General features: G+C 41.5%; 2 protein-coding genes across 2 annotated transcripts in view; one reads left to right on the top strand and one right to left on the bottom strand.

Annotated features, from left to right (window-relative positions):
- The window catches only part of TFB1M (transcription factor B1, mitochondrial), an 86,513-nt gene that overhangs the window by 4,419 nt on the left and 67,228 nt on the right, over positions 1-14,866 (bottom strand). The window lies entirely within an intron of this gene.
- On the top strand, positions 10,080-12,647 carry CLDN20 (claudin 20). Its single transcript, XM_007186130.2, has 2 exons — positions 10,080-10,090; positions 11,892-12,647. The coding sequence occupies exon 2, from the start codon at positions 11,988-11,990 to the stop codon at positions 12,645-12,647; it is 660 nt and encodes a 219-aa protein (XP_007186192.1). The 5' UTR covers positions 10,080-10,090; positions 11,892-11,987.

Genomic DNA, 14,866 nt, shown 5'->3' with positions numbered 1-14,866 from the left:
TGTGGACGAGATGGACCAAAGATGGCCAACGGGATGGGCTTTCAGAGGTGTGAGTGGCGTTTCTCCTGCGGGGTCTGAGCCGCCCCACCAGACCTCCTCCCCATTGTCAGTCACTGAGGCTGGCAAACGCTGAGAACGTTCTAAGCAGTCGAGTGAAAACTGCCAATGGAGAGGACTTTCTGCCTGAAAATGCTCCCCGAAATGTCCCTCAGCCTTCAGACTATTTTAGTGATGATTATACACCTTTGGTGCAAGAGCTGTGATTCCACTGCAGAGAGTGACCATCTCAACGTTCTTATTAAATTTTAATAGTTTTTCAAATTGTGTTCTATGTGTTTCTCCAAGTTCACTAACAAATAATTCCTGTGGGAAAGTAAGTGTTTTGGTTAAAAGGCCGGGACTTTCCTTAGACCATCACAAAAGTGCCATGGAACAGGGTCCAGGAGTCCCAGAGAGGTTTGCGGTCGGTACAGAGAAGAGAGTCCCTGAAGAGCACCCGGGACCGGGGAGGTGACTCGGGGATTAAGTGGACAGGGGCACCCCTCCAGGGAGGGATGAAAGATGCTTCTTCACGTGAGAGCACTTCTGTGGAAGGAAAAACGGACAGAAGTGAACTCAACTGTTCTAGACCATTCTCTTGACTTCGCCCCACCCCTTCCCACCATCTGCGCTCGCTGGCATTCCTGTCCCCACCTCTCGTTCTGCCAGCCCTCTATGACTCAGGTCCTTCAACCCTTTCAGTCCAATCCTTCCCAGTTAGTCAGTTCTGACAGGATTCTTCCACAGTGAGCGGCCTGCCAGTCTCCAGAGAAAATAATCTTTTAGTAAATTATGAGATAAAATTAAACCCTACCCAACCCTAAACCCATGAAATATCAAAACTCTAATGTTCAAATACTATTAAGACCAAAGGCACAAAAACAGGGATAGATGCATTCTCCTTCCAGTACAGAAACTGCCACTTCCAGATTCTTTGGATTTAAAATTTTGGCCTCATCTTTATTTGCCTGATTTTATTCCTTTGAGATACAGTTGATGTTTGCAAATACAGGCAACGTCTAATGTTTTTATTTAAATAAAGTTTTAAAACCCCGTATAAATACAGCAGCACCCCGTATACACTGTAGCGGTAGACTTCTAAAGTTTGATTATAATTTTGACACCCAGTTAAGTTGGCTAATAGTGTCTTTCGGATAAAAGAAAATTTCCACTCACAATCAAATAGTTACTATTTAGTGGAGGACCACATAAAACTCGGCGTCAAAAAGGCTCTTCCTGTAACATGTCCTGCTTCTCTGGGAAACCTGTACCACCCTCTCTTCTACTCCTGCCTCCAAACGCACTTCTCAGAGTTACTCTGTATGACAGAGCCCATTTTCTCTAGAACCACAGGAAAGCTGCTCGGTAACTATGGTAACATACAAAAATGCTTTTTACTCATAAATGAATGCTTATTTAAAATTACAACCATTATTTTTCCTTGAGTTTTAAGTCCATTAAAGGGTTTGATTACAAAAAAGAGATCAGTACATAGGCACTAGATGCACTTAAAAATTCTAGTTTAAATGTTGCCAGCCCCTCTCCAAACTCAGCCTATCAGTATACCAAAATGACCTACTAAAATTTCAAATTAGAGGATTTATAACGACTTTAAGTATTTGCCTCTCCAATCCACTATAAAGTCAATGCTGCACAAAGCTAAGGTTATGCTTCTCAACATGAGCAGCCTTGGCTACAGGCAGGCTGGAGGCGGATGTCCCATTTCCCAGGCCAGGATGTCTAGGACGTGACTGGTTATGAGCTCAGCAGCACTGTGGACTCATAAAGAGAACTGGGGTAAGAAGCTATTAAATCTTAAATATGAGAGATTGCTAAGTCAGACCTTGAATCAACGTGGTACAGGGAACACCGAAGACTGTACAGCCCAGTTTCTGACTTTGAGATGATCATAATATGCCAAAGAGCTCAGTAACTACCGTATGAAAAGGTACAGAAACAATACTGGCCATTATCTAAGAAACGGTCTTCAAGAGCTCCCATGGTGTTCGAGACCATTAAAGGATAAGCCAGTGGAGAGGAAAAACGATTAGGAAGTTACAGTCTATTTAGCCAAGATATAACCATAACTGGGAGACAGTAGAAGGAATGATGAGAACAAAGAATGACTACAGGGAATAATCAGAAAGACTCCAAGAACAATACAAGAAGGATCCACAGTTCAAGGTGGTATTGTCTCAGACAGACTCGTGCAGACGGGAATGGGAAGGGTCCAGCGATTCTGAGGAGGTCAGCACCACTTGATGGAACACGGGGTCAGGAGTTTGGGAGAGTCACACTCAGTGTCAGGTGAGATGAGAGTAAGGTGAGCACGCTGGGGGATGCTTGGTTCCTCCACCCACCAGTGTCTAGTTACTCCTCAGGGTCCTATGCCGAGCTAAGGACAGTCTCCATTAGAATGTCATGGGCCCTGCAGTTACAACTTCCCCCCAATAAGGGGAGCAGTCGCAAGTCACTGCTGCCTACGCTATTATAATTATGCATCTTGTAGAAAAACAAAATATTTACAAACATGTAGATCACATTTCCTAGAACTGTTTTATTCTACCCATAATTCTCATCCCAAGCCCAATTTAAGGACAGAATTTCCGCCGTAAAACCTTACAACTCAAACACTCCAACAACATTCCAGGTATTCCAAACCAAGGTATTCCATGAAGACTGACTGTTAGGACCTAGAGTTCTTTCTTTAAAGTTTACAATTTGTGTTTGTTATTGAAACAATATTTATTTCTGCAGATGTTCCACCACACCTTTCGTCTCCCATAGATGTCTGAATGGTTTTTCGCTTTTCCTCCTTGGAATCATACAAAAAGAACAGATTTTAAACTGTCAGTGTTTCCTCTCAGAGCACAAGGATGTAAGAGAATGACAGGGTGAGCTGACAGCACGATGAGAAATAAGCCTAAGAGGTGCCCAGGGTGAGGGGAGGGGATGGAGAGAGCTTTCTACTGTGTATATTGTATATGTAAATATAGGTATGTATGTAAATTATGCCTACTAGCAACAACAACAAGGTGAATGAGGGTCTCTTGGTCCCAAGAAAGGAAACACTTTCAGGGATGTGAACACTTAATTCTAAACAAAGTACAAGAGGGACGAGAACTCACAAACGCCAGGTTAGGATTTTCTGTCATTCGTAGCCTGCAGTTCCCGAATGAGCACAGGGAAAACACCCTTCTGAAACCAGGACCTTCCCACAAACCGTGACTTCGGTGTCTGTGACAGGGCGGCACCTGGAGGCGCCTGTGTTAACTGTGTCAGGACTGTGTCCCCCTCTGTGCGGGTGGGGAGGCCCCTGCCAGGGGAGGATCCCTGCTGTAGCAGCCCAGGGGGCGAGAGCGAGGGCCCGACCTCCGGTTTCACGTCCACAGTACAGGGGAACTCCTCGGGGACGGTTTCAATCTAAGCAAACTCACAAGGTACTCAATTGCTGCCGCTATAAATATTACTATTATGAAAAGATTGATAAACAAATATGGATGCAAATATATTCATTCATAATGAGTCGTAACTGCCAAAGAGACACTCAAGTTGACTAGTCAGTACATCCCCTTCCTATAACAACCACCTAAGAAGCTCTGTTATGCTGAGACGGTTGTGCAGAGGCACGGAATGGGAACCAACTCATACAGATGCTGCTGCAGTGGCCACCGGCCCCTCACTGGCACAAGGTACAGGGTACCAGATGCTCCTAGTCCCTGTGCCCTCAGGACCCAGGCCAGCTCTCCATCTGCAGAGCTATTCTTTAAATGTGTTCATGTTGTCCTGCTCTTCCTGTTTCTGACTTGAAAGACATTGTGTCTTTTTAAAGATGAATTCCACAGCTACTGGATCTCCTCCTTTACATGCTGATTTTACTAGTTGAACTCGTGGAGGTTTGGGGGACCTCCTATGTATGTAACCGGAGATATAAAAATAAATAAGAGGGCTTCCCTGGTGGCGCAGTGGTTAAGAATCCGCCTGCCAATGCAGGAGACACAGGTTCGATCCCTGGTCCAGGAAGATCCCACATGCCGCGGAGCAACTAAGCCTGTGTGCCGCAACTACTGAGCCTGTGCCCTAGAGCCTTTGAGCCACAGCTACTGAAGCCCACACGCCTAGAGCCCGTGCTCCGCAACAACAGAAGCCACCGCAGTGAGAACCCGCACACAGCAACGAAGACCCAACGCAGCCATAAATAAATAAATAAATAAATTTAAATAAATAAATAAGTAAGTAAGTAAGAGAAATGATTAAAACTGATGCAAGCTCTCTAATTTGGCAACATCACAAAGTCCACATGAACCCACCGAGGACCCTAGAGTGTGGGCAGGGACTGAAATGTAGGAGACCCAGTGGGCAGAGGGAGAGAGTCACAGGGAAGGAAGACAAAGAGGACGAAGGGAGGAGGAGGAGAGGGTGGTGAGCTGAGAGCCAGGCCTGGACGAGGGGTGTTCAGCCCGCAATCTGAGACGCTACCAATAAGTGAGGACGTTTTTAAAAGAAGTCCTGCTCTTCAAAATAATGTGCAAAGAGAATGCAATGGCGAGGCCACAGCAAATACATACTTGCATTATTTATGAGGCTGAAAAAACTAGGCTGATCTGCAAGTGTCACCACAAAATCCAAGACAGCCTTAATATTCTAAAATAATGTGATAAAGACATAGAAAACAAATCCTCAAGATCCTTTCACATGAAGACATAAAAAGGAGCAACAAAATGTTGTCAAAACAAATAAATAGAGCAAATGGCAGTGCAACCTACAAGCAGAAACACACACGACTTGCACAGAGCCATGGAGCCAGGATGGCCTCTTGAGACATTTGGGAACGCACAGCAACCAGAGAACAGTCATCTTCATTTGTAACACGGTCCTCACTATAATCAACTAGCCTACAAACTACCGATTCTAAAAGATAAAGCCTTCGGGCAGCCTGAAGCATTATTTTAAAACTAAAATCACCATAAAGACGGAGGAAATCATGCACTGATTGTGCTCACAGCCGATACTGTTAATTTCCCACGACTGAGTCGGAAGAAAAACATTATTTTAAGATGAAGTCAGTCACTTTAAATTTGTGGGACTGGAACAGGTAACTATCTTAATCTTACTCTGAACTTTAATTACTTTCAAGGTTGAAGAGAAAGCAAATGAGAAAAGACGCTGCTGTTTTTTAAAAAATCAGAACCTTAACTTTTCATGGGAATTAAGGGGGTGGCATTTTAAACACACACTGACTGGGCATCACCCCTGACAACTGAATTAAGAGCCACTGGGCGGGGCCGGGGCCTCAGGGCTTTTCTAAAGCTAGACGATGCTCACGTGTGGACAGGGGTGAGCGACAGGTCTGGAGAACTACTTCCCACAAAGGTTTGGTACTGTTATTACTTCTCAAACATTCATTCAAACTACCGATTCTTTGAGAAGAAAAAGAAAAGCTTGTCTTGACTATCCAGAGTATCATCACTAAGAAAAACACACTAAGGGAATCACATGTAATTTCTTCTTAAAAACAGATAAATAAAAACATTTAAAGAAAACAGATGGGACTGCTGAGTCACCGGCCAGCTACTCTGCAGTCATTCATGGACTTGGCATGAGTGAGAAGCAAATGTTTATATGTAAAGCTACAGAGATGTCAGAGTTCATTTGTTTCCACAGCTTAATCCAGACTACCACTGAAAGGAACGACTCATTATAATGAGACTTAAAAACACATTCTGTTCCAAATGGGGGCAGGGCAGGGCTATGAGTATATAAGGGTTTCAAAAATCACAATATTCTGGGCCTGAATCCCACATTCCTGCTACTTACTCATATTATGGACCTTAGTCAAGTTATTTAACTTCTCTGGAGCTTAGTTTTCTCACCTGTAAAATTAGGATTTCTGTTATCTCATAGGCTTGTTTTAAGAATTAAATACCTCAACAGTACTTAGCATATAGGAAGCAGTTTATAAATGGTAGATATTATTATTACATCAAGATTATAAAACTAAAGAGTTGCAAAATTACTTAAAATGACAGTCTCTTAAAAAAGGACAAAATTATACTTTTAATCATGTAAAGGTAATGTATTATTGTTATTTTATATACTCAAAATCAGCTTCTGAATTCATTCAACAAATATTTATCATGCTTCTACAATAAGCCAGGCACCATTCCTGGCACAGGAGAATTGGCAATTAACAAGACAGAAATCCTTGCCCTTGTGCCGTTTACATTCTAGAGGTCTTCAGCCAGAGTAAGCAGTAGAGGGGCTCGGATGGTAGGATACTTGATTTACTCTGAAGTTTAGAAACAAAAGGATTTGTTGATTGAATGGCTCTTGGGTATGGAATCAAGGATGTTTTTAAGATCCAGGGTCTACCAAATGGCAGGATGAGTTTGCTGTTAATGGACACTGGGAAACTGGGGAGAATTGGTGTGGGGAGTCAAGAGCTCAGTTCTGTCCCTGATTAGGTCTGAGATGTCTATCACTGATGTCACATCGGCAGCTGGACATATTCGGTTGGATGTTTAAAATTTTACAACTGTTAAGATGCTACGGAAAAGCCCGAACGAACTTTTTGGCCAACCCAATACAAAACTTGGGTGTTTAGCGGGGAGGGCTGGAGAAGAGACATTAAACTAAGGTAAAGATAAACAAGGAGTTATCTAGGGAAGCCTCAGGACTTAAAAGATTTAATTCTCTTTAATATCCACATTGAAAGTAGATAATAATGTCAATGAATTATATTTCTCTATACACCTCTACTTTCTAGCTCCTTTCTTATACAAGAAATTCTGCCTTGGGTTAAAGGCCTGTAGTTAATGGAAGTTCTTGGCATTTCAGAAGTTTGCCTTTTTAAAACAGGCAGCTAATGTACTAGAAGATTAGTGTTCTCATCAAGGCAGAAAAATAATCAAAAAGGGTTTGAAAATAACCATGTACATTAAAGCATGCTTAACCCATTTACCCTCAGCAAGCTGCATTCTGCTGGAGGTCAGAGCTGGGAGCAGACGGGCCCCTCCACCGGCCACCAGTCAGCCCCAGCACAGGTGAGTCTGCACGACAACCGCGGCAAGGAGCAAAACAAGCCAAGACACTGAAGGGATCTGGTGGATTTCTTTTTTTTTTTTTTTTTTTTTTTAAATTTATTTTATTTAATTTATTTATGGCTGTGTTGGGTCTTCGTTTCTGTGCGAGGACTTTCTCTAGTTGTGGCAAGCGGGGGCCACTCTTCATCGCGGTGCGCGGGCCTCTCACTATCGCGGCCTCTCTTATTGCGGAGCACAGGCTCCAGACGCGCAGGCTCAGTAGTTGTGGCTCACGGGCCCAGTTGCTCCGCGGCATGTGGGATCTTCCCAGACCAGGGCTCGAACCCGTGTCCCCTGCATTGGCAGGCAGATTCTCAACCACTGCGCCACCAGGGAAGCCCCTGGTGGATTTCTTGATACAGCAGTAGTAACAATGCTGTTAGTGTCAGTGCCTGAAATTCAACTCTACTTCACTCAGTACTTAGACAAAGAACTGTTTATATATCTCAATGAAATTAAATAAGAAAGTAAGTTTATAAAGCAAAATTACAACACTATGGCTAAAAAAACAAATCCACAGGCATTAGATTTCTAAGAGGAGAAAACAATACATATCTTGCTAAATGCCAGACTTAGAAAAGATGAAAACAAACCAACTAAAAACAACAAAAAATCCAGAAAAAACCAGATAACCGAAACATGCATTTTTTAAAAAATATCTTCATTGGAGTATAATTGCTTTACAGTGTTGTGTTTGTTTATGCTGTATAACAAAGTGAACCAGCTATATGTATACATATATCCCCCCATATCCCCTCCCTCCTGCGTCTCCCTCCCACCCTCCCTATCCCACCCCTCCAGGTGGTCGCAAAGCACCGAGCTGATCTCCCTGTGCTACGTGGCTGCTTCCCACTAGCTATCTATTATACTTTAGAAATCTTTCTCAGTGGAAAGATTAATAGAAAATTCAGGATACCCCCCCTGCCCCCGCCAAAAAAAAAAAAATACTTGTAGGTTTACTGCTCAGATTCTAGTCAACAGCTGTTGCTGGGTTTTCTTTTTACTTTTATCAAGATATATATAAAACTGTCTTTTGAATGTTTAGTTTGAAAGTTACCAATTTTGTAAATCTTGATTTCAGACAAGTCAGAAGCACCAGAATAAACATAGTCTCAATTAACTATCATTTGCAAAGCACAGTCTAGTGAAAAATATTTCAGACCATATTCTTTAATTGGGGACATAAAATAATAAACGGTATCCTCCAACATAGATAAAAATTCAAAAATAAATTATAACTATGGACTAAAATATTAAAAGAAAAGAAAGTCTTTTTGTGAGCACCCAGATAATTCCTCCTCCGTATATAGTGACACAGAAGCATTTTCAGCTTTCAGGTTTCGACAAAGCCTGTTGTAACAACAACTCCCTCCCTCCCCCGCCTCTCTTTTCTTAATTCTCCCCCAGCTCAAAAAATGAGATGGGGGACCTGGTATTTATCTCCTGGCACCACCAGCAGTTTCCCCGCTCGGATTCCTACGTTGCTCTTTATTTGCTACTTGCAAGTTAACCTGTTGGAGCTTCATCACTAATATTCAGAAGCTGTGAACTGAGCCTCAGGTACGTGGCTCCTCTTCATCATATCTTATTGGGGTTCATTTGAAGACAGCTGACAGAAGAGAGTTAAGTCACTGAAGGCTGCTGACAAAAGGTATGGAGAACGAGAAGCTTCCACAATGCTTCGGGACCTAAATATAGATCTTCAAGTATAACTTGGTTTGAACTGTATGTTGTAAATCTGTTTTTAAATACTAGATTTGATATAAATAAATCTTGTCTGGAAAACTGACTTTACATTTTAACGAAATCCAGGTCAGAACTTCTTTGGGAAATAGCTCATAAATTTAACATTATAGGTCCTGTTCTATACGCAACAGATTTTGGAACCCCGAGAGAGTTCTCATTTAGAACGGTTTTCCATGCTTACTTTCACAGTACTTCACCACCATCACCACCACCACCACCGCTGAAACAAAGTATGCCTTTATTCTCTACGAGACAGAAATCTGAGAGAACAGGCCACAAACTGTACCATGCTTGTGGCTGGAGGGGAAAAAAAAAAAAAAAAAAGATTTCACAGCAATATAGCTAAGATGCCAGTGTATTTTTATAAAGGGAAAAGAGTGACCTTCATTTTGGAGAACAAATCCTTTCTGCATAAGTTCTCCATGCAGAAGAAAGCACTTGAAGTCCAACACTCAGTAGTAAGTGAGCACTACGCTACGTGAATGCAATGTCACGTTGTTTACACGGATTTTGGCCATCTGTAATCTATCATTGCCAGCACTTGTTAATTAAGATGAACAAGCTGTCTCCAAGTCTGAATTACACTGGAATTTATAAAATGTATTGGTTAATGGGAAGAAAAGAGTTATAATTGGGAAGCTGAGCAGAGACTGATCAGCACATAAAGGTTACTCAACCAAAGTAAAAAGAAAGAAAGAAAGGAGACGGTCGTAGGGAACGCTAACAGTAGCCTCGCTCCTGAAGAACCCCTTAAGCCGAAAATGGTCCGGGCAGGCAGTAATTGAGCGAGCTGGCTGGAGTCTGAAATGTTAAAACCCAAACCTGAAAACAGCTATTATGAAATTATAAACATGTGCTTCATTTTTTTTTTTCTAGAAACTTTAACTTTCGTTCTATTTTGGTCTCAGATATGAAAAGAAATTTGGAAAACAGAAAAAGAAGGAACTGTAGGATGGCAGGCAAAGCCAAGGCACTCTGATGCTTCTTATAGTGAAACTGACTCTAAGAATTCAAAATCTCAGGGAAATCTCCTGAAACTATAGAATTTACATTTTAAGATTATGAACAAAAATAGAACAATGGAATTCAGATAGCCCAGGATTTAACCTCTTAGGGAACCAATGTTATAACTACATTAAACTATACAACTGTATTAAAAGTAACACAGGCATGGATTCACATTACTGCAGATATTTCACAAAAGCCAGGCATCAACCTCCTTGGTGAGTCTCTGAAGCTATGCCATTTGCTCATTTGCTCTATTAATTCCCTCTGGAGTCTTTTTTTCTGTGTGAGAAAGGGAGTGAGTGAGGGGATGGTTAACGGTGCTTTGTCTCTAGATGTAGCATTCTCCCTGCTTCCCACAGGAAGTACACAGGAGGATTTCACCCGGAATTACTGTGGTAAAGGGGGACAAGGGTGCAGGGTGCAGTGAGGTGGGAAGAGGTGGGGAAGTGGGCACTGCCGATCTTGCCGCTGGGGTCTGTGTGGCGTGGGGTGATCTACTACCTAAGTGTCCTAATCTGAAACAACGCTGATGGCCAAGATTACATCTATGGTTTCTTTCAGCTCTAAGTTCCTATGAAAACAAATGAAATCGGCCTAAGGAAGGAAGAGGAAAAAAAAAATCCAGATGTCATTAAATATCAATTGTCACGTGACATAATATAAATTTTAGAAATACTAATAACAATGTCAATTGTAATTTACTGAGTACTTTCTATGGGTTAGACATTGTTCTACACCCTTTAAAATTCTTTCATGTACTTAACTCCATGATATAGAGACTATAATCCTCCCTGCTTTCCAGAAGAGAGTACTGAGGCACAGAGAGGCTCTGGAAAGCCAAGATGTGACCCAAGTGCTTTAGATTCAGAGCTCATACTGCCTTTTGTGACAAATATATGAATCATGATAGAGCCATTCTAATACATCACTCAAATGTTAATTCAGAAACACAAAGAGGTCAATATTGCTGTATTTCAGAAACCATTATACTTTCCTCAAAGAAAGCAGTAAGTACTGCCTGATTAAAACACAGCACGTCACAAAGGAAGTGCTATCTTTTCCCTCTTATGAAACGGAAGGAAGGAAGGAAGGAAGGAAGGAAGGAAGGAAGGGAGGGAGGGAGGAAGGGAGGGAGGGAAGGAAGGGAGGAAGGAAAAAAGTGTAAATTATTTTTGAATCTCTCTCATACAAATAATAATGTGGTTACTGCTGGTATGTATTTGCAAGATTCAATGTCACTACTTCTAAATCGTTTTGAATAACCGGTTTTGCAGCAGACTACTTCATTTGGGTCAGGGAACGATTCTGGTCCCAACTAGAAAGGATCTCACATTCTCCTAAGCAAAAGACAGTGGCTTAATTGTTTCAGTTTTGAGTAACCTGTACCTGAAGGGAAACAACTGCTCACCTAGGTAAGGATTTTGCAAGCTGGAAATTAGAGATAATTATGCCAGTGGCTTTGATTTCTTTTACTACTTTCTTCTCCTTCTTAAACAATTCACCTGGGCCACGTGAATGACACACGGAGAGTGTCCGATACATTTTTAAAAATAGAATCATTTTTTGAGTGCTTCAAACTTTTCTAATATATATTTATAAATCATTTTTAACAGGTGGGTTTAAACTATTCTTCCTTATTACCTATAGAGTACTTTAACTAGAAATAAGTTTTTAAAACCTGTAATACTATTAAAATTCTATATCAGATATCCTACAGCTGGCGTTCCATGTCTAAATCTCCTAACAAGGCACATAGACAACTTCAGTAGAGTTTAAATTTTACATAAAAGAACAAAGTGGACAGCCCGCTCCTTTATGCCATGTACCAAGCAGCACCCAAGCAAAGTCACTCAGGACAAGGGCGGCCTCTGGGGGCCTGGTGTGCGCTTTGCTCCTGGGAAGCAGTGCCCTCATCCACTGCTGGGACCTGTTCAGATGGGTTCTCAGCTCCCACTGTACACAGAAGTCTTTTTGTTTTTTTTTTCTTTCAACCCTGATTTTGTCTTCTTTCCCCAGCCTTTTGTTACTTGGTTCTCCACCGTACAGAAATAGCTACAATTCTGACCGAGAGCCATCAGGATTTTCTAGGAGGACAAAGGTAACGGTGACGTCATGACCTCGGCGGGTCTCCAGCTCCTTGCTTTTGCCCTGGCCTTATCTGGGGTCTCTGGAGTGCTCATGGCCACCCTGCTGCCCAACTGGAAGGTGCACGTGGATGCGGGCTCCAGCATCATCACAGCCATCGTGCAGCTGCAAGGGCTGTGGATGGACTGCACGTGGTACAGCACCGGGATGTTCAGCTGCACCTTGAAGTACTCCGTCCTGGCCCTCCCCACCCACGTGCAGGCCGCCCGGGCCGCCATGGTCCTGGCCTGTGTCCTGTCTGCTGTGGGGATCTGCACTTCCACAATCGGGATGAAATGCACTCGTTTAGGAGTGGACAGGGAAACCAAGGGTTACGCCTGTTTTGCTGGGGGAGTCTGTTTCCTGTCTGCGGGGGTCTCTGGTTTAATACCGACGGTGTGGTACACGAAGGAGATCATAGCAAACTTTGTGGATGTGACGGTTCCAGAAAGCAACAAACATGAACCCGGAGGAGCTGTCTACATTGGATTCATTTCGGCCATGCTGCTGTTTATCTCTGGCATGATTTTCTGCACATCCTGTATAAAAGAGAATTCGGAAGCTTGGCTCCACCCATCCAAGCAGCAGCACGTCTCCATCACACAGCCAGAGGACCGTTCAGCATACAGCCTGAAGGATTATGTGTGAATAACCGTGTGATGCACATGACTTAGGTGCCTGCTGTGATTTTTGTCTTTATTTTAGATTAAATACAAGAATTGTGCTTACCTTTCTCTACAAAGAATGTAAAATACTTAAAAAATGAAGTTGTTCAAAATGCCAACAAACTTCGTGTACAATTATATCTGTTTTAGACGATTTTTCCATTATTGTTGTCATGTTTTATCTAAAGGTTTATAATGGAAAGAGGTTCTGATTATATTAATATGGCAATTAATTGATGGCTTTTTTTTTTTCCTTTTTAAGATAAATTGTTGGTACATCTTCCTAACTGGTACTTCATTGGATTTTATAAAAGAACTCCATGGCCAAGTATAAAAAGCACCTTGTCCTGGTGTTAACCCAGGACACCATCTGCTTTGGCTCCCTCTCTTCGGCGACCCCATGGTAACCCGCTTGTGTTTTCAAGCCCCTCTATGTGCCCACGCCTGACGACGCACAGAAGAGCTGTCCGCCTCTTTCACAGGATGCCCAAACCAGCCACCCCAAGTCCCCGCCTACTGTGATCTCCCGGCTCTGTTGACATTTTAGGAAAAATATCTCCATATAATATGGCATTCAAAGATTAGGCAGAAATAAAGAAAAGAAATTGGTAAATGCTACAGATCGGTAAATGCTACCGCAGCAAAGCAAAACCAAACCAAACCCAAACTGAAACCTCCAGGACTTTTAAAGCATCAAGTACAAGCTAAGTGAAAACAAGAAGAGCTTGTTTTAAAATGGCTTAAGAACTGCCCTATTCTGGCTGCTAATAAGAGGATTCTCCAGATTAAGTTCACTTACCTCTATCATTTTTGATTTACCCCTATCATTTAATATCGCACTGATTAGTATCTAGATGATAAAGGTTACTTTCAAGTTGTCATTTTTTTTTTCTTTTAGGTTTGACTCATGTTAACAAAAATGTTTTTATAAATGAGCTGCTTCAATTGGTTAATGGATGTGAAAAGAATTCTTAAAGAATAAAGGATGCTTTAAAAGATGTTAAATTATGATATGTAATTCAAACACTTTATAAGAAAATAAAAATTGAATTTTCTAATGTGCAAAGGTAACACTGCACACTGTTGTTTCTAACAATTTATTAGTTCATTTACGCTTAGGTATTGTTCATAATACAGTGGTAAAGGGGAAAAAGGCTACTTCATTGTACATTAATAACTCATGAAATGGGAAGTTATCTTTTATGTGAGTAAATAATTTTGAATTGTGCATACAGACATACAGACTAAAATATTTTATACCTATTTTATTTGGTAGATCATTCTCTTCTGTATCATCATCATTACATATTAACAGAATAGCTAAAATAAAGGTACGATTTCACATGGGAATTAGGAAGGCATTGAAAGTATATACTCCTGGACTTCCCTGGTGGCGCAGTGGTTAAGAATCCATCTGCCAATACAGGGGACATGGGCTTGAGCCCTGGTCCGGGAAGATCCCACATGCCACGGAGCAACTAAGCCCGTGCGCCACAACTACTGAGCCTGTGCTCTAGAGCCCGCAAGCCACAACTACTGAGCTCGTGTGCTACAACTACTGAGCCCATGCGCCACAACTACTGAAGCCCTAGAGCCCGTGCTCTGCAACAAGAAGCCACCGCAATGAGAAGCCCACACACCGCAATGAAGAGCAGACCCTGCTTGCCTCAACTAGAGAAAGCCCGTGCGCAGCAACGAAGACCCAACGCAGCCAAAAATTTTTTTAAAATTAAAAAAAAAAATAGAAAGTATATATTCCTTTTGAGCGGTCAAAATACTTTCTAAACAAATGCCATCTATATTTTTAGCTATATGACTTGAGAATATACTAACTTTATTGACATTTGAGGATTTCCATCATAGCCTATAATTCTGTAGAACCCTGCTGCATATCTCTTTGTTACCTCCAATAATTTTGTTCATTTCATTGTGCTTTATACATATAAAAAAAGTGTCATCTGCAAAAATGCAATTTTGTTTCTTCCTTCCTTGGATTTATAATACTTATTGCTTATTTTATTCTTGAATACATATGAAAGCATAACTAATGTTAAATTAGATTGTAACAGTAAATACGCTTATTTCTATTCAACACTTATTTTATCTGATTTTTAAGGAGGACAACTCAGGTATTTTTTCCAATTATAAAACTGGTTTTTAGTTTACATATTTATTTTTCTTTTACACTCATCCACTTTCAAA

Source organism: Balaenoptera acutorostrata, chromosome 14 (genome assembly GCF_949987535.1).
Source record: "Balaenoptera acutorostrata chromosome 14, mBalAcu1.1, whole genome shotgun sequence".
Classification (NCBI taxonomy): Eukaryota; Metazoa; Chordata; class Mammalia; order Artiodactyla; family Balaenopteridae; genus Balaenoptera; species Balaenoptera acutorostrata.
Note: the sequence above shows the minus strand (reverse complement) of the source record. Positions and strands in the feature narration are given on the sequence as shown.

Coding starts and splice junctions, on each gene's coding strand:
- CLDN20 (XM_007186130.2), top strand. CDS start 11,988: ATGACCTCGGCGGGTCTCCAGCTCCTTGCTTTTGCCCTGGCCTTATCT.